The sequence below is a fragment of the Chenopodium album genome, chromosome 17 (assembly GCF_948465745.1).
Source record: "Chenopodium album chromosome 17, dcCheAlbu1.1, whole genome shotgun sequence".
NCBI classification, from domain to species: domain Eukaryota; kingdom Viridiplantae; phylum Streptophyta; class Magnoliopsida; order Caryophyllales; family Amaranthaceae; genus Chenopodium; species Chenopodium album.
This window is the reverse complement of record NC_137850.1, coordinates 45,026,877-45,046,458: the sequence shown is the minus strand read 5'-3', so window position 1 is coordinate 45,046,458 and position 19,582 is coordinate 45,026,877. Positions and strand designations below refer to the sequence as shown.

General features: G+C 33.1%; 3 protein-coding genes across 9 annotated transcripts; 1 reads left to right on the top strand and 2 right to left on the bottom strand.

The window, feature by feature from the left end:
* Positions 1-669: 669 nt before the first annotated feature.
* LOC145589875 (B-box zinc finger protein 20-like) lies at positions 670-3,868 on the bottom strand. Its single transcript, XM_081646572.1, has 3 exons — positions 3,471-3,868; positions 2,686-3,093; positions 670-989 (listed from the first exon to the last, which is right to left on the bottom strand). The coding sequence occupies exons 1-3, from the start codon at positions 3,654-3,656 to the stop codon at positions 819-821; spliced, it is 765 nt and encodes a 254-aa protein (XP_081502698.1). The 5' UTR covers positions 3,657-3,868; the 3' UTR covers positions 670-818.
* Positions 3,869-8,767: 4,899 nt separating this feature from the next.
* Positions 8,768-13,651, bottom strand: LOC145589874 (uncharacterized). Of its 7 annotated transcripts, none has more exons than XR_014101828.1 (8): positions 12,972-13,651; positions 12,750-12,845; positions 12,472-12,585; positions 11,950-12,175; positions 11,570-11,607; positions 11,349-11,491; positions 9,448-9,572; positions 8,768-9,247 (listed from the first exon to the last, which is right to left on the bottom strand). XR_014101828.1 is itself a non-coding variant. In XM_081646569.1 (7 exons), exons 1-6 carry the CDS (start codon positions 13,599-13,601, stop codon positions 11,393-11,395), a joined length of 1,203 nt encoding a protein of 400 aa, XP_081502695.1. In that variant the 5' UTR covers positions 13,602-13,651; the 3' UTR covers positions 8,768-9,247; positions 11,348-11,392. The 7 variants fall into 7 exon arrangements, 4 of the variants coding, with proteins under 4 accessions (XP_081502695.1, XP_081502694.1, XP_081502696.1 ...); XR_014101827.1 differs by having other exon boundaries at positions 8,768-9,231; XR_014101829.1 differs by having other exon boundaries at positions 8,768-9,223.
* A 908-nt stretch (positions 13,652-14,559) lies between these two features.
* LOC145588168 (uncharacterized) lies at positions 14,560-18,626 on the top strand. The gene is made up of 11 exons (XM_081644812.1): positions 14,560-14,753; positions 14,850-14,935; positions 15,289-15,397; positions 15,614-15,712; positions 15,809-15,874; positions 15,965-16,081; positions 16,350-16,424; positions 16,791-16,893; positions 17,374-17,421; positions 17,837-17,958; positions 18,097-18,626. The coding sequence occupies exons 1-11, from the start codon at positions 14,673-14,675 to the stop codon at positions 18,196-18,198; spliced, it is 1,008 nt and encodes a 335-aa protein (XP_081500938.1). The 5' UTR covers positions 14,560-14,672; the 3' UTR covers positions 18,199-18,626.
* The last annotated feature ends 956 nt before the right edge of the window (positions 18,627-19,582 follow it).

Below are 19,582 nucleotides of genomic sequence, written 5' to 3'. Positions count from 1 at the left end.
GATCTTAGCCATAACCCTACTTTAATGTGAGGAACAGAAAGAAAAACGAGGCCGTTTCTTGTCATACCTGAATGAAGATTAGAGGTTACAATGATATGGCATCACGTTCAATCTCGTGTAATATACTCCAACAAGTTAAGAATGAAGATGAATACTACTATTTCGCTTTCATAATGAACAAGATTGCTTTCTTCTAAATCTAAAGTTTTATGTCTTTAAGCAAGTTGAATTTTTACGTTTCCTGCATTTTTAATAAAGTTTCACTCAATTTTCGATGAAATAAGCTTCCTGCATTTTTACGCTTTCTGCATTGCGTAGTAAACAAATCTTCTCCAGTCAACCGCGCCGTTAATGCATAAATAAGTTATCTTACGAGTCAATCCAATTGTGTTGTATAAATTTCCATTACCAATATATTTTTTGTAGTATTAAATTCGGTTACCAATATAGTTTTCGAATTTCGATTTGTTACTACTCATCACTAGTTCACTAACTCTAATGATCCATTTGGTAGGCGGGTAATAAATGATAACAATGGGAAAGCGCTATAAATATGTAACATGCATTGGATGTAACGTTGCATTGTCTATGGTTATCGATTTAACTTGCTCAACTAACACTTATAAAAATTTTTAAATATGTGATATATAATGGGAAATTGAGATAATGTACAATTGCATGATTTTTTTTTTTTTTTTTTTTTTTTTTTTTTTTTTTTTTTTTTCTAGTTTTTCTTGAAGAATCAAAATTGCAGCATTTTCTTGACAGTAGGAGACACCTTTAAATCATGTTGATGGGCTCCCATAAAATGTGAAAAATTATCTCTGATGAAAGTTAGTAGGAATATGGGAAGAAACAAGTGGTCCAACATTATGAGCTTGTTGATGAAGTTCCCACATTACTGAGTTACTTTCTGAACCAAATCCACCCATACTTTCCTCAACTTGTTGCTTTGTATTTACTGGATTTATATTTGTGTAGTCAGAAATCTGCAAAAACAACACAAGAATCTGAATATTATTATCAATCTATTTTTTTTGGGTGTAAGATTTAGATAGCACTAAAAGATAGTATAAATCATTTTTTTTTTTTTTTTTTTTTTTTTTTTTTGAGATATATATTTTACAGTATGTGTAAGGAGCTACGGAGTACATAATACGGAGTGTAAAAGATGAAGCTATGAATTATACTCTGTATTTATTTGGAATTTCTAATGTCTTATAGTAGTATACCACTAAACGCGCAACAATAAAAAGCCTTTATTATATGTACGAGTATTACCTAGTGTTGAATTATACCAAGGCCTTTCACATAGACACACTTGTTTCATACCTATTCCAACGTCCAATATCTATGTTCAACACTTGATATTATATATCATACCTATACCTATATCTATGTCCGTATCTGTTTTCGTGCAATCGAACTTTCCACAACCCTAAGATGGAATTCACTCTGCATCTCACCACTTGTGTTGCGGACCCCTTACCCTTTCCTCCCTTCTCATGGTGCAAGTGCAAAGTCATAAGAAAAATTAATGATTTGGGGTCATATAACAGCTACATAATGTTGGAAATTTGGAATAATAGTACCAAGTTGCAACTAGGAGTCAACAGTCAATAGCTTAACAAAATTCTGTATACTTCCTCCGTTAATGGTTATTTGCAATAAAGGGGTATTATTTGTGAGATATAAAATATTCCTTTGTTGCAAATAACCATTAACGGAGAAAGTACTAGCTATTAAATTCAATTCTAACCTATAATTCTATTGCATGCATAATTTATCTCAACCGTCACTACAAAGTTAACTAGGATTGTTTGTACGACAAATTATACTTTCTAGTCTTGGGCTATGAAGGCCCATGCCCTAAATTTATTTGGACCCAAAGTTGACTTCACCTAATAATGTGCTATAATTGACTGCAAAACATGCTGTATGTTTGAACATTTCGAAAGAAATTGGACAATTGGTTGTTGTAACCTTGTAGGACATATCATATTCATACGTAAGAATGTATGGTAGACCGTCCAAGAATGAATTATTTTAGTGCAAAACGTTAATATTAAAAGTTACATATAAAGAGTTAAAAACGAAAAAATCAAATAAAAATATATTAACTACACTAATTTGTGCATGATTTTGTAATTTATTCTTTAATTAGTGAAAGATTTTAAATGATTATTCATAGCCGTAAAGGTTAGATATAACATTACCCTCATTTTTATAGGAATTGCACATAATAAATGTTAAAATCCGCTTTTTAAAGACATAGTCAATGGAACTATGATAAAATTGTAACAATGTAACAAAAAATATCCTAATTTAATTATAGCATACCTACACATATAGGAAAATTTACTACTTGAGCTTATAGTAAACGACCCACGTCTAAAAGTTTCAGTCATCAAGATATATTCAATCATAATCAGAAAATAAAAACACCAATTTATTGTCAATGGAGAAAGGCAGACAGCTAATTCTAATTCAATACCAATGTACAAGTTGATTGACCTAAAGTACTATGTGCTCATAATTGTAGCTTATAATTGTTGATATTTTATTTTTAAATTTTTGAAAGTTAGTTTTATCTACCAATACTATATTATACATAAAAGAAAAAGAATAAAGTAACGCATTTTTTTTTTTAAAAAAAATGACTAAATAAAGAAGGATAATGCAAACCTTACAAAAATTATGAGAAGCTGAAGAAGAGTCAAGCAAATCTTCTACTCTCCAACCAGGTAAAGTCTCCATTAGGTATTCTGATATACCCTCTTCATTAATTTGATCATAATTTATCGTCGTCGTCTTCGTTGTTGATGGGGTTGTGTTGTGTTGGTTAAACATGTCATGATCATAGCTAGAGATTGTAACTGATGATCTAGTTTGTGACATGGAATTCGGCCCGGGCGAGGTAGATGAACGAGGAGAAGTAGTAGGGTATGTAGCTGATGAAGCTGAGAGTTTAACCCCAGTTAGAAGAAATCTATTGTGACTTTGTGTGTGTTCATTTGTTTTATGTATTGGTATGTCACATTCTCTGCATAATATTGCCCTGTCTTCTTTGCAAAACAAGAATGCCCTTTTTTCCTGCAAAAATAAAAATAAACTATACATTATTAAATTTAATCTTTTTCAAACAAAGGTACAAATATTAATTATAATTAATTAAACAAAGAAAAAAAAGATTAAGTTTTATGATAAGATGCTAATTCAAAGTTTTCTACTCTGTATATCGATTATAGAAACATAATAGTGGAAAACATGACTTTCAGTAACATAACACGACAAAGAAAAAAAATAGTGGGTTGTCGTCGAAACTCGAGTTTTGAAAAATGTTATCCATATTAGCATCCAAATAAAAACATCATTTTAACAAGCTTTAAGTTGTTAAGGATAAGGTCTCAATGACTTGTCGGTATTGCTCCTAGGAAAAATAAACTTAAATAAAAGGATAAGAAAATTACTTGGCAAATATCACAAAGAGGAGCATCTTTGAAAGAAGGAAGAAGAAGAGAAAAACGAGCATGTTTGCTAGCAAGCTTGTTGGCATGGTGCACCTTATAATCACACCCTCCACAAAGTGCTGCTTCATCTGCTGTACAAAACACTAAAGCCTCTTGTTTCTCACACACATCACATTGAATCTTCATTTTTTTCTTTCTCTCTTTTCAATTTTTACAAAAGAAAAATATCTTTTTGAGTATGAAAAATCTTAGAAAGTGTAATATTATGAGCTAAATAAAGTATGAACTTCCAATTTATTTTTGAGTAAAGATACCCAACAAAGAACAAATATTTAAGTTAGACCAATTAAATTTAGGACTTTTTTTTTTTTTATTAATTTTTTTTTTTTGTAGAAAAAGGGTATGGGCAAGGAAATTTCTAGACAAAGAAAGTGAGATAACATAACATGGGTTTCCCTTTTTTTTGTTGCTCTTTTTGCTTTGTTTTCCTCTTCCTTTTATATACTAATGTGAGGAGAAAATATTGGAAAAAGACAAGGGGAAAAAGAGCAAGTGGACCAATGGGAAGATTTTGATATCTATCAAAAATCTAAAAGCCTAAAAGATAGTTATGATGATCTATATCAGAGTTCTCTTTGGCATTGTGGGGATGAAGTTATGGTGAAGTTCTTTTATATGTTTGTATTTATTGATATGAGTTTCCTTGTATATCTAAAAAGGTTTTGTCCAGTGGATGGTATGATTGAACGATTGATGTTTTATTAGGTGGGTTAAAAGAATAATTAAATTTGAATTTTATTGATAACGTCCGAGAAAAATTTACCTTTTCTTCATTTCTCAACATTTTTAAAGTTTGAATCGCTAGCAAGAAATTGATTTAAAACCTGAGATAGGTGGATCAAACTCATAACTCTTATGAACTTTGCATAAGCGAATTAATAAATCATAAATATGTGTTCTTGTATAAAATTTGTAAATTGCAGTCATTTAAAGTTCGTATTTTGCAAATTGCAACCATTTAAAAAAAAAATTGTAAATTGCAGCTCAAAAGTTCGTATAAATTGTAAATTGCAGCCCGATTCAACTTTTTCATCGGTTTACAAGTCGAAAAATCTTCTTTTAAGGTTTTAGGGGCCATTTTAGGCCTTAGGGAACTGAATTGAGCTCGAAATTAGCAAAAAAATAACGCAAGTGCCTCGTTTTGCGTAACAAAAATGTATCGATTTGTGGGAAACTGTAAAAATGAGACACTTACGTTATTTTTTTGCTAATTCAGAGCTCAATTCGGGCCCCTAAGAGCTAAAATGACCCCTAAAACCCTAAACGAAGATTTTTCGACATGTAAACCGATGAAAAAGTTGAATCACACTGCAATTTACAATTTATACGAACTTTTGGGCTGTAATTTGCAATTTTTTTTTAAATGGTTGCAGTTTGCAAAATACGAAGTTTAAATGGCTGCAATTTGCAAATTGTCCTTATATATAATAGACGGAATTTATGTTGCAATTTCATTTAATGTATTGATCCCAATTGGGTAGAGCCCATCATATTTTGACATAATTATTTGGAGTGAGGAGATAGGCATTAGATAATCAAATGTGCCAGCTCATTTGGTTGCTAGTATTGGATTTGCTGTTGGAATTGAAGAAGTTCAAGTAGCTTAATTAGTAAGGTTTCTCAAGTGTTTAACTGAGTTTTAATGATTTATTTCCTTACAATATAAATAAAAACCAATACTCGTAGTTCATAAAAATTAGTTTAGATAATTAAAAACAAATTTAATTTGATCACAACTCTACCTTTTACAATCTTCTATTCTTCTTATATTTTTTTGGTACTACTACGAGGAGTTCCCACTGCCTTTGGCGAGTGGACTAATCTTCTCCGAGAGTTTGCATAGGTAACTCGATGGGCAACATCCCTCCCAGTTGGAATTTTTTCCATACTCAAGGCTCGAACCCGAGATCTTGGTTAAGGAGCAAGAGGCCCTTAAACCACTCACGCCAACCCCAGTTGGTTTATATTCTTCTTATATGAGATATAATACCTATTAATTTCCAATGAGTGTATGTGATAGTGAGGTTGGTCTTAGAGTTTTCTAATATTTTTTTGTTTTTAGTTATTAGACCATATACTTGTATAGTTGTATATAATATATGGAGTTTTCAATAGACAATTAGACATATAGACAGAAAAGCGATATATTGGTTGTAAACTTGTTAGCTGTAACTTGTGGATTAACAAACTCTATAATTAATAATAGTATAGCTACATAATACATGGACCACTGCACATAAATACATATTGTATTACTCTCTATTTTTATTTGATTTTTTCATTTGAATATTATTTTTTGATTTTTGATGAGCAATTAAATTTAGAAATAAAGAACAAAATAAATTTTGAAATTGGACCCATATATGCTGTATTATCCGTACCATTTTATGGGTATTTTTGTAGTTTTTGCCTTTCAATTTCTTCTCCCACTTTGCTTGTAAAGTTCTGATTACTGCTTCCGTCCATGATCCATGTAAACAGCACACTGTACTTTTAATTTATTTGTTTTTGTCTATAGAAAATTGTCTATATATTACGAGTATCTTATTATTTCTCTTTAATTTATTACATATTCTATAATTAAAACTTATAATTTTTTTTTTTAAAATTATGTTACATATTTATACGACGATATAAATAACTTTTAGGGCGAAGGAAATACCAATACGTAATTATTCCGCATTATTGAAGAGACAGTAACATAGAATTGCCCTTTCACTTTTGGAATTAATAGCTGCTTACCTACATGACTACGTCAAATATATAATCAAAACTTCACTTTTGTAAGTGACACAACAAGATTTGGACTTTCAATCAACGAAATTCTTCATTGGGAGCAAGCATTATCATGTGAAATCCTTATCTTTGAATATTTTTAGGTTGCCGCTTTCTTGGAACAATAATAACTACTCGATCTTACGCATGATTTTTATTTGTAGGAATTATTGAAAACGAGTTGGATTATATGAATGCATGCATTTTTGGACGTCCACAAATGCAAAGTACTCCTTTTGTTTCTAAATTATATTTTTACTTTTCTTTTTTGGGTTTTAAAATTAGATTTCTACTTTTCTATTTTAGTAACTGAATTTTTTATCAAATTATTCTTATTCTCCAAATTTATTCCCAAAATGTTCCTAAATTATCCCTAAATCAGTGTGATGTGACATTACTTTAATTTCTTTTCCGTTTGGCAATTAATGGCTGCACAGAAACCATAATTTGACTGGTCTATGTGAACAATTGCAATCCACGTGTAGCACAATAAATGAATTTGGTTGGTCCTTTTATTTTTCATAAACAAATATAATTGATCCTTTTTCTTTTTAAAGAATTGATGATATGTATATGCATTTAATATCATTCTGTTTTGTTTTATTCAAAGACAACAATAATTATCTTGTTGTTCACATTGTACTTTCTAATCATGGGTTTTAAGGTTATTCCAAGTTCCTTAATTTCCGTATAAATTTAGAAATAGGAATGTAATTTTGGGAAGGAGGGAGAATTATATATATGAATGAATGCATGAACCAAGGTTTTACTAATGCTTTCGATGTACGGAGTATATTAACGTAATTAAAATATGGATGTGTGAATAATGCAAGTTCATACTAATGAGTGATTGTGGGTTTGGCTAAAGGACAAACTTTTGCCTTTTGACCACAATCTATACCATAAACTAAGTATGTACATAGTTGATAGTACTAATTTTTTCCACAAAGATAAAAAAGAAAGTTATAACAAGATAATGATAAACCTTGTAACATGGACATGTAGTCACTTATGCCATGTGAACTATTGAGTAATGTTCGAGTTTAACAAATTCTATCTACAATAATTCTACTCTTTCTACTCTAATTTAAAATTATATTAAGTAATATTCGAGTATACAACAATCATTTTGGATATTTCATTTATAAAAGTTTCAATATTTTGGTACACTTTTTACTCAAATTTATTGAATTAACTTTAAACACTTCCGAAATTACTACCATTGTGACGTAATTAAGTTTCACCAAATATTTCAAACAAATCATTTATTAATTGCTTGAACAAATCCCCCTTAAATTCTTACAAGAAAAAAAAAAAATTTGCATGTACCCTTTATATGGAAACCCATGAGAATATTGGTGAAATTGCTACATCTAAAAGAGGAAGAAAGTAGATTAATTATTAATAGTTGGTACTCTAAGACAAACAACACCTTTTTGTAAGAATTATTTGACCGAGGAAATCTAGAGGAATCTTCAACCCTTTATAAAATTTAGATAAAATAATTTAGATATCCAAAAAAGGTGAGAAATTGAAGCAATCAAATTCATTGGCTTTTGTTGGACTAATAAAATAATAATGCATTATTAATAAAAGTACTCATAATATATTACTCTAGTTTAAGCACTTTGTTCTTGAAATTTCCATTGCTCAGTTTCCATGTGTAATTGATGCACTTTTGGCTGTCCTTTAAATGATTGTCGTCGCGTAGCTTATTAGCAACTCCTCATAATTCATAAACGATCTTGATGGGGTGAGGTTTCAAGATATGTCCTGGATCGCAAATTAATTACAAGTTTCATTTATGCAAAAGGGCCTACCTCTTCGCTTTTGGTCGTTTATGGATGGATACCTTGATGTTTTTGTAACTTCGTATGGCAATCCTTGGTAGAACCTACGATGTCCAAGTTGGTGTTCAAACAATGTTATTTGAGAGAATTTTAAAGCGAGATACTGTAATAGGTCCTTCTTTAAAAACAAATTTGACCTTATTTATCTTCACTCCTTAAAAAAATAGTTTACATTAGGTGATTGAGTGATATACTTGTATTATTGTATACGTAATACAAAAAGACCATATCAAAAGCTTAAAACTCTTATAAGTTTTCTTTAAGCATGCTTTGATCAGAAATTAAAAGTAAGTGATACCATCAACTAATGGTGTGCCATGCTCACATAAGGTGTTTAGCGCATAGCCCAAATAGGGCTCAAATGTGTAACACAAAATCTCAAGCCTTATATGAGTTATATCACCTAATGTTGGTTGGATATGTGGTTATCTACACCATGTGCTTCACACACCTTTTTTTTTTTTTTTTTTAACTGCATTCTAAATTAGAAATGGATTTACCCTTGACATTTTACTAGTTGCCATTGCTCTAGCATCATATGAAAGATCTAATCCGATCGTTGGTGTTCCAATCTTAATAGCTATAGAGTGAACTTATCAAACCTACACACAATTTTATGGTGAAAAGAACAATATCAAGACTGAGATTCTTAACCTTCAACACTAATTATGTCACATACAATCCTTTACGTCAAATACCTATCTTAAGATCATTATCATGTAAAAGGCATCAAAGTTTGGTTTTAAAGATTTATTAAATTTAAACATCAGAACTCGGAGCATAGAAAAGGAAATCGCCCACAAACAGTTCAGCTTTCTAGCTCATCTTTCCTGCAGGAGTATCTTTTTCTTCTCCTAGCTCCACCAATCACAACACTAATGGTAATCATGGGATGCGTCAAATCAGGCTACGGCATATGGAGTATAATTTAACACTTTAATGGCTGAATCAGACTCTGAGAGAAGCAGGCAGTTCGTATAACTGATATAAGCCCGAGTAAGAAGCCTGTAGGACATTGTGGATTTCCATGATAGAGACGGTCTTGAAAAATGATCACCAACAACGTACCTGTAAATCTGTAATATAAAGTTTCTGCTGATGAGTTAATAAAGTTTGGTACATCAGTACAGAGTTATAGCAGTATAAACCAGAGGAGCATCCAAATCACAGGTAGCACAATATACTCCATTTTTTCCTGCCTCCTTAGGGATATAACAGTTTTATGACAATTTTTTTTTTCAGTTTTACTAGCGCAGACAGCCAAAAAGTAATAAAAAGGGACCAGGAAAAACCTTAGGAGTTGACAGACCATAGAAGAAAATCCTTATTCTAGTTATCCCATAAAATGATACAAGTATACAGGACTGAGTCTCTGGAAGTAGTAAAAACAGCACATTTTGCGAGAATTATGCATACCCGCAATGAAGATTATTTTGTGAAAAAGAAAATTTAGAGAACAAAATCAGCACATTTAACAAGCATAGGTAGCACAAACTTTACGACAAAATTCTACTGGTACTTGTGATAAGCTCTTGTAGCATAGACATCCAAAGAAAAAAAGTTAATTTGAAGACTGACCAGTTACAGCGCCCACTTAGTTATGTTTAGTTTACAGCTACGTCACTTTGACTTTCATTTTACCTCAATTACCCATGTGTGATACCCCGTATTCAACACTCAGGACTCAGGTGTTGGTATGACAGTTAGATACTTTACTTTTGGACCAAAATCATGTAAGAATTCACAAAATGGTCGTGTCATAAACTTCTAGCTCCCTTTGTTAAAAGAAAAAACCTTTTAGCCAAACCTGGATAAGACAATATACAATGTACACAAAACACATTTCATATCATGAAATGTATCATCGTAAAATTCATAATGCATGAAATGTTCAAGATAATCTTATCAACTTTGGCGGGTCTGTTTCAACAGTGTATGGTCAACATGTTAGCTGCTGTAGTAGCTCTACTATGGAGTACGGAGTACGGACTACGGAGTATTAACATGGTCTCTATAACTATTGATTTCAGTGGACCTTGACATCTTCATTAGTCTGACATTCTATTGGGTACAGTCATAATACTCATAAATAGATGTAACAAAAAAAATTTATATACATGTGGACTTCGTAGGTAATGTACTATTTCCAACCCAAAATGTTTCTCCCCCTTCAATTCATTCATTACTCTTTTACCATTTGTTCCTATCTTTTTGATGCGTCTTCTGTATGGAGGACCAGGGACAGCTCCTGGTCTCCTCAGGCTGTCACGCAATCAGCACTTATATTTGTGCCTTGTTAATAAGCCTAGCTCAGCTCCATCACCGAACCAAGATAAACATAAAACAGCACTAAATAACCACCCAGGTTGTGATGATAAGGAAAACAGGATAATAATGTGACTACATGTACATATAATTAGCTTCAGTTTTATGAATTTGAATGATGAATATATCTTACATTAAGAAGAGCAAAGACATCTGAATAAGTTTGATTGTCATGACTCAGGAATCAGGATTAGTCTTGAGTCTAATCACTTTGTTCCTAGCTATAAATGTGGATTCTTCTGCTATTGTAATGGGAAGGGCAATCAGCCATGGCATTTTAAAGCTAATTATTCAATATTTCAGCAATGTTACTCTTTTAATTTCTTAATTGCCCAAGAAAGACCAAATGCCTGAAGGAGGTGAGAAATATCCTTTCACACTCAAATGAACCTAGAGAGTATTATAACCAACAGCATTATTGCTGGGAAAGAGGGAGGGAGGAAAGAGGGGTGGACTTTAAGGATCTGAAGAATGCAGCTAATACAGGAATTGTAAAGGTGATCAAGCTAGATCATTGAGAATCTGAGATGTACAAAAGTGTAATTGGTATTTGGTATAATATTATACTGATAGGATGAGTTTTCTTATTACTGTAATTAGTAACATCATTGAATAGCATTCCAGTAAGGCAAATACTGTTTACTATTCTTGAGAGATTGGGCAAGCCAAGCACAATAATTTATGTAAAGCTCCTAACTTTGTATTAAATAGTGTCATCAACATAACTATAAAACAGCGGTGGTGGTGTTTGCAAGTGGGTAGGGGGTGGGGCAGTTATAAGGCAGCTTCTAACAGCATCAAGCGTATGAAGGACAATCTAAACTCAAACTCTCTCATCAGACATCTCCAGTAGCTAAAGAATGGTACCTGGTTGAGCAAAACTGCAAACGGTCCAAATATTCCATACTGCAACTAAGCAGTACCTTTCCCTTCACAAATATCACAGTCAGTGTATCCAAGGCCTTCACAATATGGGCATTTTGCTCCTCCGTCCACCCAATCCAAAAACTGCTTCATATGTCTGAATATAAGATGCAAAGAAAACATGCAAATAAAAAGATAAATAACAGATATGAAATTTCAACCAACCTGTTCTTCGACTTGTGAATCTCCCGTTCCATCACACTCTGCAGTGAAAAGGGATCTAGGGTTTAGCTAGAAAGATTGATAACATGTAAACCTAAGCAAGAGTTTTTGCTGCAAGCTATTTCCTTTGGAAGCTTAAGAATTACTAGCATTGTATTGCTTCTAGTATGATTTGTTGGGAACAAGCCAAAGCTCACAAGTATTGATTGAGGCCAAGTAATAGCACGTATGGAAAGAAGTTCCAGCTTATGTCACGACTAATTCTCAAATGATTGAAAGAAAAATTGTGCATCATACTTATGCGTTTTCTAGACACTCAAACTCTAGGGACCTATTAACCAAAGAGATACCTTTTTGCAAGTGAAATAGAATAATCTACATACCCATGCACAATAGACGACCCTCCCCTCGACAACTGAGGCATTTTGGTGCAGATGATTTTCCTCCACCCAACTTATCATTTCCTTTATTTAGCCTGGAAGGCTCCTCCCACCGATTCTCACCTAGAAGAAATACTCGGTGTTCAGGAATACCCACATCAGTTGGCACTTTCTTTGCAACTGTCTGCTGAACTTCTTTGACTTTGATAGGAGCCCCATTTGCTTTGTCCTTTCACCATAACAACAAATGAATTAAGTAGTTTGAATCGAATTATAAATCAATACTCAGATACTCAACACTGCACTCAAACACCAAACACAATGTATATTCCCTATAACACTACTAAGCTGGTACTGTGCTTTATTTTCTTTGTATACATATACAAAGAATCAATCTCCCAATAATGTAACACGATTACACATTGATGCTTCATTCCTAAAAAATACAGCACGAAAGAAGAAACAGCTCACAGCTACAGCACATAATAGAAAGCAAACCATTCCTGTTTCATCCATAGCACTCACTTTTGGGATATCAGCCTTCACCTGTGTTTTAGGACTCGAACTCTGTTGAGGCGCATACAATTGATCAAGCAGCTCAAGAGTCATAATCCCATCCTCGCGAATGCCAATTGATGCCTGTAAATTGTGTTCATCACAACCAATGCAAAATTTAGCATAACAAAACAATGCTGTTATCCAAATATAAGAGCACTAGGTCATCAAATCTTTCTTGATTATAATGGAAATTTACGATATTCGAGCAAAAAAAGTTGAAAATGTACACAAAAAAAACAACATACTTGCCAAGTCTTAACAGCTCTCTCAGTATCAGTAGAGAAATAACTAAATTCCATGTCCTCCTCTCCAGAATAAAACCCTAATTTCATCAATGCATCCTGCCATATTCATACAATTCCATAAATTATACAATGATAAAATTAACAACTAACAAATCATGCTTCAATATAAAAATGAAGGAATTAAAATCAAAATTAGGTTTTAGAAAGAGAAATCAATCAAACCTGCATAGCACGAACTTCTTCACCTTCGCATCCAATTCTCAAACTCGTACTCCAACTCGAACTCGAACTCGATTTCGCCTTCTCTAATGGCTTCGTCTCCTCACTTTCCGGCGAATTCACAGTCGAAACATCAGAACCAGAATCCAAATTCACAGATTCTACCTCAGAATTCGACTCACGACCAGAAAAATCGAGAACCTGATTAATCTGATTAGAATTCTTAGCTTCCAAAAGAGCCGCCATTTTTGTCAAAGTAGTGACCTCAAAATCGGCAGAATTGGAACGATTATTACGAAAATCATCCAATTCCGACTGCAAATGTTGAATTTGAAGCGATAATTCGGAAATCTGGCGTAACAAAGATTGTCGTTCGGAGTTCCAGCGAGCTTCTTCGCGAAGCCATCGTTGTTCTTCTCGTAACCATCTCTGTTCTTCTCGAAGCCATCGTTGTTCTTCTGCTTCGTAATCGTTTGGTTTTGATGATGCGCGTAATCTGCAACGACGAAGATGATGATGGAGAGGAGAGAGATTAGAGTTTTTGGTGGTAGTTTGGAAGCTTCCTTGGATATGGTTATGGAGGTGTGGATGATTGGTAATGGTGTAGAAGTTGCTACATATTATTACCGCCATTTTCGTCTGTTTTTTCGGGTAGTGAATTTCCCTCCGTTTTCTACTTCACAATTGAGTGTTGAGTTTTTTGACGGTTGAGTTCCGTCTCAGCTAAAGAAATTTTTTAATCCATGGTGGAATGTTTTTTTTACTCCTTCCATTCAATTTTTTATTTTTATTTTTATTTTATTTTTATCATAAAACACCATTTGATTATTATTTATTTATTTTTATAATAGAGCAGGGTATGGATTGGGTCGGGTTATCATTACGAAAGCCACTTAGACGAGACAGAAGACACAGTTTGGTATGAGGTAGCTATGACTTCAACACAACATGAGAGGCACGACGGTAGGTCATGAGTTGTGCATAAGCATAAAAACAAAATAGAGAAAAAGGAGTTTGCTAATATGACATAACTTGGCACATAAGCTTGTTTATGAAATATCTACGCGACTTTGCTTGACCCATTAGACACAACTTGCTTAATCACATTACACGACTAAGTTCGTGCACAACTCTATATATAAATAAGTTTTTTTGTTTTTTAATTAGAGAGCATGATAAGTTATCCATAATGGATGAAATATTATTGTTCATTTCTATAATTATGCTTATTCCCCCCAAAATTGAAATGAAATATTATTGTTCATTTCTATAATTAAGGGTGTTATTGAGCAATGTACCTTTAGGAAGAAAAACACAAATTTTGGAATGAAATTCAATAATTATGTTCATTAGAATATTACCTTTTCATGTAAAATTACACTTAAATTAATTCTCGAAACTATTATTTTTAATTTTTAACCAGGTACTAAACAATTATTTATAAAAGATTCAATCTCGACCAATGACATTTCTCAAAAGTGAGAATTCCTTTGCCTTTCGTATTTCCCCCATTTCCGATATTACCCTAATCCGAGTAACTAAAGTTGTCCGTGAATAATCCTAATCTTGTATTGCATACTTCGTATTTGTGTAGGATCCTTCTTCATACCCGAAAAAACAACCCAAGTTCCACCTCAAAACACAAATTGTACACCACTCAAAAATTTCTGGTCATTTTCTCCTCTTGTTGCTCTCTCTCATTCCATGGCTTCATCCATTGCAGTGACCACCTCGCCCTCCTGTTCTTCTGCCATCTCTTCTTCGCATTACTCTTCTCATTCCCAGGTCTCTATCTCACTTATGAATGTAGCATAATTCTTAACTTACTCTAGCTAAATTCTTGCTTTTTTTTTTTGTGGCGGAAAATTGTGGGAATTACAGTATGCTTTGAGTCAATCACGGAAGCATGGAACAATCAGATTTTATAAACTAGTGAAGCAACTCCCCTCTCCATTGTTCAATCGAAGGTACTTCCTTTTTTTTATTTCTTCACCTTATTTTTAGTTCAATTCAATTTATTTACGGAGTATATATTATGTAATTGGGTGGATTTAGTTAGAAATTAATGTAAATTTCATTTCAATTTTGATTAAAATTTTTAAAAAATCAATTTGTTGATTATCTTATGTTTGAACAATACTGATAATTTGTGTTCAATTTAATAGAATCACTAAAAAAAAAAATCAAATGTTTTGGGGGTTTATAATTAATTTATTTTCTAGGTGCAATATTCTGTATGTTGAGATATTGAGCATTATAATTGTTGAATGGGTGATCATTTTCATGGTAAAAGGCCTTGTTTTGGGTATATTTAAAACAGGAGAAATTTGGTCTGTGCAGTCAGTCAAGGTGGTGCCGAGGAAGCTTTCAAGAAGACTGTTGAAGTCGATAGGCTTATCGATACGTTAAGGGAAGCTAATCCAAAGGAGGTGAGAATTTCTTATGCATAATTTGCTTGCCCTTTTTGTGGATTACAAGCTTCTTAGTGTTGGGTTGCTTTATTTTTTACTTCAGAAATCATTGTTTGAACAAAAAAAGTTGTATTAGCCAATTTGCCTTAAGTGATTGTTTAAATCCAACCAGTTCAGGACTTCTGTTTCTGTTGACAGTTTCTCATTAGCTGAAATTGGTTTTATTTGTAACAGCTACCACAGCTCGTTGCTGAAAATGTTCTGGCTTTCAATGAGGGTTTCTGGATTCGGCTTGCTGCCAGAACTGATACCTGCAAATCAGAGGATGATAAAGCATGGTTTCTTCACTATTGTCATTATTTTTCTGTGGAATACTAAGTTGTGGATTCTTATTTTCATGAAAAATGACCTGCCTTTGTTTGCATGCAGAAAGATTATGAAGAATTGGCAGCAACGTTAATGAGTACAGTAGACCGTCTTGTTCACAAAACCAATGTACTTTCTTGTTTTAATTGGTATTCCCTTCCGTACAATCCAGTCACATTGTTCAGTGATTGATCTTATGTTCTTTATTCTTTTTTGAAGGAAAAAATTGAGTCGGCTACTGATGTTTTAAAATCAATTCTCAAACATGTGGTGGATGAAGATCAAGAGCTTACTTGGCCACCAAGAGACCCTGAAGCTCTCAGTCTGATGGAACAGGCACGTCCATCTTCTTGTATACTGATTATTTTTTGTTATTTTGACACACTGCTTATTGAATATTGATATATTGTGTCCATTGCATGTATTTCGAAACTTAGTTGCTTTATCATATTAAGTGTAGTGTCTACAGTATATTGTTTAACAGATTCATCTAGCTTTTGAGATTATAAGTAAATTGAAAATTTCTTGTTTCTTGACGATTTTAAGTTTTTTTTTTAAAAAAAATAAAATAAAATTCATTGTGCCCTTTATATGTGTTCACCAGGAGTTAAATCAAAGAGAACAAGAAGGATATCTTGATGAAGGATTCCTTTCAGAAGTCAATGCACAACTGCGGCAAGTGAGTATTCCTTTCATTATGTGATATATTTAGATTTTCTTGTATATGGTGGTAAAGAACTGGCCTAATCAATTTTAACCAACCATATCTGATATAATACGTTGAAAAGACTTGTATACATTTCTTCTGTTTCTCTTCATCATGGTCATTGAGGCCAGCTTATCACATGAAGTGCCGAAGTGGTGTGACCTTTGAAACTCAATAAGATGTATCAAAAAGTGACAAACTGAAATATTCAAATATGGATAAGAGAACCCTTTAGTCCTCTGTGGTTTGAGGTCTCAAACTTTCAAATAGTCAGATGTTTATACTTTGCCAAGATCATGGAGGAAGCTGTAGTCTGTAGTCTTTCATCTTTTCTTGCAGGCAAAAGAAGACGGGGACAAGCCAGGACTTGTGGCTATGCTGCAAAAAGTTTTACAACTTTATGCCTCCAGAATTCTTTCAAAACGTAGTTATGCTAAAAAAGGTATATACCCCCACCCATACTTCTGATCTGTTGTTATTAGCTATTTGGCAGAACCAAACTTTTGTACTTCCAGATACTAGGCGTCAATTAATTTGTTTTATATACATATATACCAAAGGATTAATGTCAGACTCTTATATGGACCCTATCTCCAGTGAAAGTTTTGGTTTACTCAGAACTTAGTGTTACTACTTACTAATACCCAATGTCGTTGCTAACAAATTTCTTGTGTCAGTAGCTTAGATATGGAAAATCTAATCTTGTGCAAAGAGTTGCTTGCGAAGTTAAAAGTAACCTTAGCTTCAAAGGATTGCTTAATTATCTCTTTGAGTGTTACTTTAGTATTAAATTCAGCATCCCAGTACTTTGTAGATTGATCCTGTATTCCTGTCTTAGGGGCACTGAAGGAGGCAGTAAACGAAAATTCATGCTTATTTGTTACAATAATGAGTATTGGAGTCTTTATGTGTTTCTGTACAGGTAATGAAATCTTGAAGACAGAGCAATTCCTTGAGACTATTATTAAAGGTAACTTATCTTTTATCAATGTTGGTTCCTGGTTAATTTTTGCTCAACTTTCCTCTCTTAGCTTTGAATTATCTTCATTTCCATGTGGAGGAAATCTGCAACATCTTATGTCCCTCTCTGCCATTAACCTTTCTTGGAAGACATGATAAAATTTCTGATTACTGAGTGCATAATCTCCCTTCTTAAGTTCACTTTTACTGCTCGCAATCCTATTTCATGAAATTACTTTCTTCAGCCCGTCAGATTTCATCTAGATATTGTGTGGTGAACCACATTGCTTGATATGAAGTTCATCTTTAGCTTGACCTGTGCATTTAGCTAAAGCCAGCTTACATGGGATGTGTTATGTGTATTATAGTTCTCTATTGCTTGTACTTCCTTTCAGCAATTCGTAAACACTTTTGAATTTGTGCAGCTCCTGAAAGTGAATGGAACATGCTGCTGCTTAATGGTTTAACAATTGCAAAAGGAGATATTTCGCCAGAGGAATTTTATGCTGTGCTTAATAAACGAAGAGAACGAGTTTTGATTCGAACAGTAAGTAAAAACCACCTACTATCTCCTTTTCCCCTTTTGGCTCTGTCATATATTTTTGTGGTAGTAGATATATTAGTTCCTCATTTTAAGTTTGTAACCAGTACTGTTAGATGTATCAGTCATTTTTCCTATGTTCAGGAAGGAGGATCTTACCAGCAGCGTATTCTTACCGAGTACCTTAAAGGCATACAGTCAAGAGCCGAGGAAATTGTTCAGGCCTTACAAGGAAACCAACAATGAGGTCTTGAAGATCATTTGAGAGTTGAGACAGTTAAGGTAGTGACCGGCTTACTACAGGACATTACAGAAAATGAAGAATTTTCAAGGCACGCTTACAAATTCTGCAGGCTTCAGCCTTTCTCCAATATAGTTCTCCTTACTGCAGAAATCATCTTTTGATGAGAAACTACCTTGACTCTTGTTGAAAATTCAGGAACAACTCAACATAAAGTTTGCTGCAGAACTTCCCCTTCCTGTTCATAGATACTAGATTCCCCATTTTTGGTTGTTGTTGCTTTCTTTGGAAGTTCTTCGATTAGATTTTCATGTTATTCCCCTCCGAGCCACTCCCGGTTGACATGAAAATGCTTGAATACGTTACATGTACCCAAAATATCAAAATTTGCTTCTGAGATTAGACGAAAAGGTCCAAATCTTGAGATAACGTAGATGTTCAGGCTTGGGTAAAGATCATGTTTCATGTCATATGGCAGGCTTCTACATACCTTCCCACTTCCCAGTAAGTCCGAAACTAGTACTGAGTAGTATGTGGTGTTATGTATGAAGCACCTAAAAGGCTCAAAGGGAGTTAAGTACAAAGTATATGCACAACATTTGGTACCAAAGAACATTATTGATTGCATGCAATATCGATTCATTTAAACGATTTAAGCATGACAATGAAATTTTTTGATGGTAAATGTATTTGTCCTTTCGTACAAACTAGATAAATCTTGACCACATAATCTTGAGATTTTTAGAGAAGCCTAAGGCATGATTTAATGTTTTACAAGTAGTTTGAGTTTGAAATTAATTTCATAATATGTCATCTATTATTAGTTTAAAAACAAATTACAGAAACCAACTACTATGATTTTAATCATTCTCCTCCTTTTATTGATCAGGAAATATTTCTCAAAAAAAAAATAAAAAATAAATAAATAAATAAAAATAAAAAAATAGAGAACAGGAAATAAATTCAACCAAAATAATTTGAACTTTGGAAAATATCTTCTCTAAAGCAATTTTTCCCTATTTAATCCGCAAGTGGTAAAAAGCCAAATATTGACTTTGTTTCTTCCAATGTTAAGTCTATCTTGCTTTATATGCAAGGATGATGAGTCAATGAGTGATGACAACGATTTATAGTGATTAAAATTTACGTACAAATGTACAATTACCCAATGCATCCATGTATGGCCAACTCTTAATATTAACCCCAAAATATTACTCAGTATTTATTTATTTTTTGAACGGTCCAACTCTAATTAATATTAACTAACTTTTTTTAGAGCCACAGGGGCGGGAGTGAGAATTGATTGCATGATATTTTGGAATCGGAAAGGAAGTTCTAACCAGTTGAGCTATCCCTCAATCTCAAATGTTTGAAACTACACGTATAATG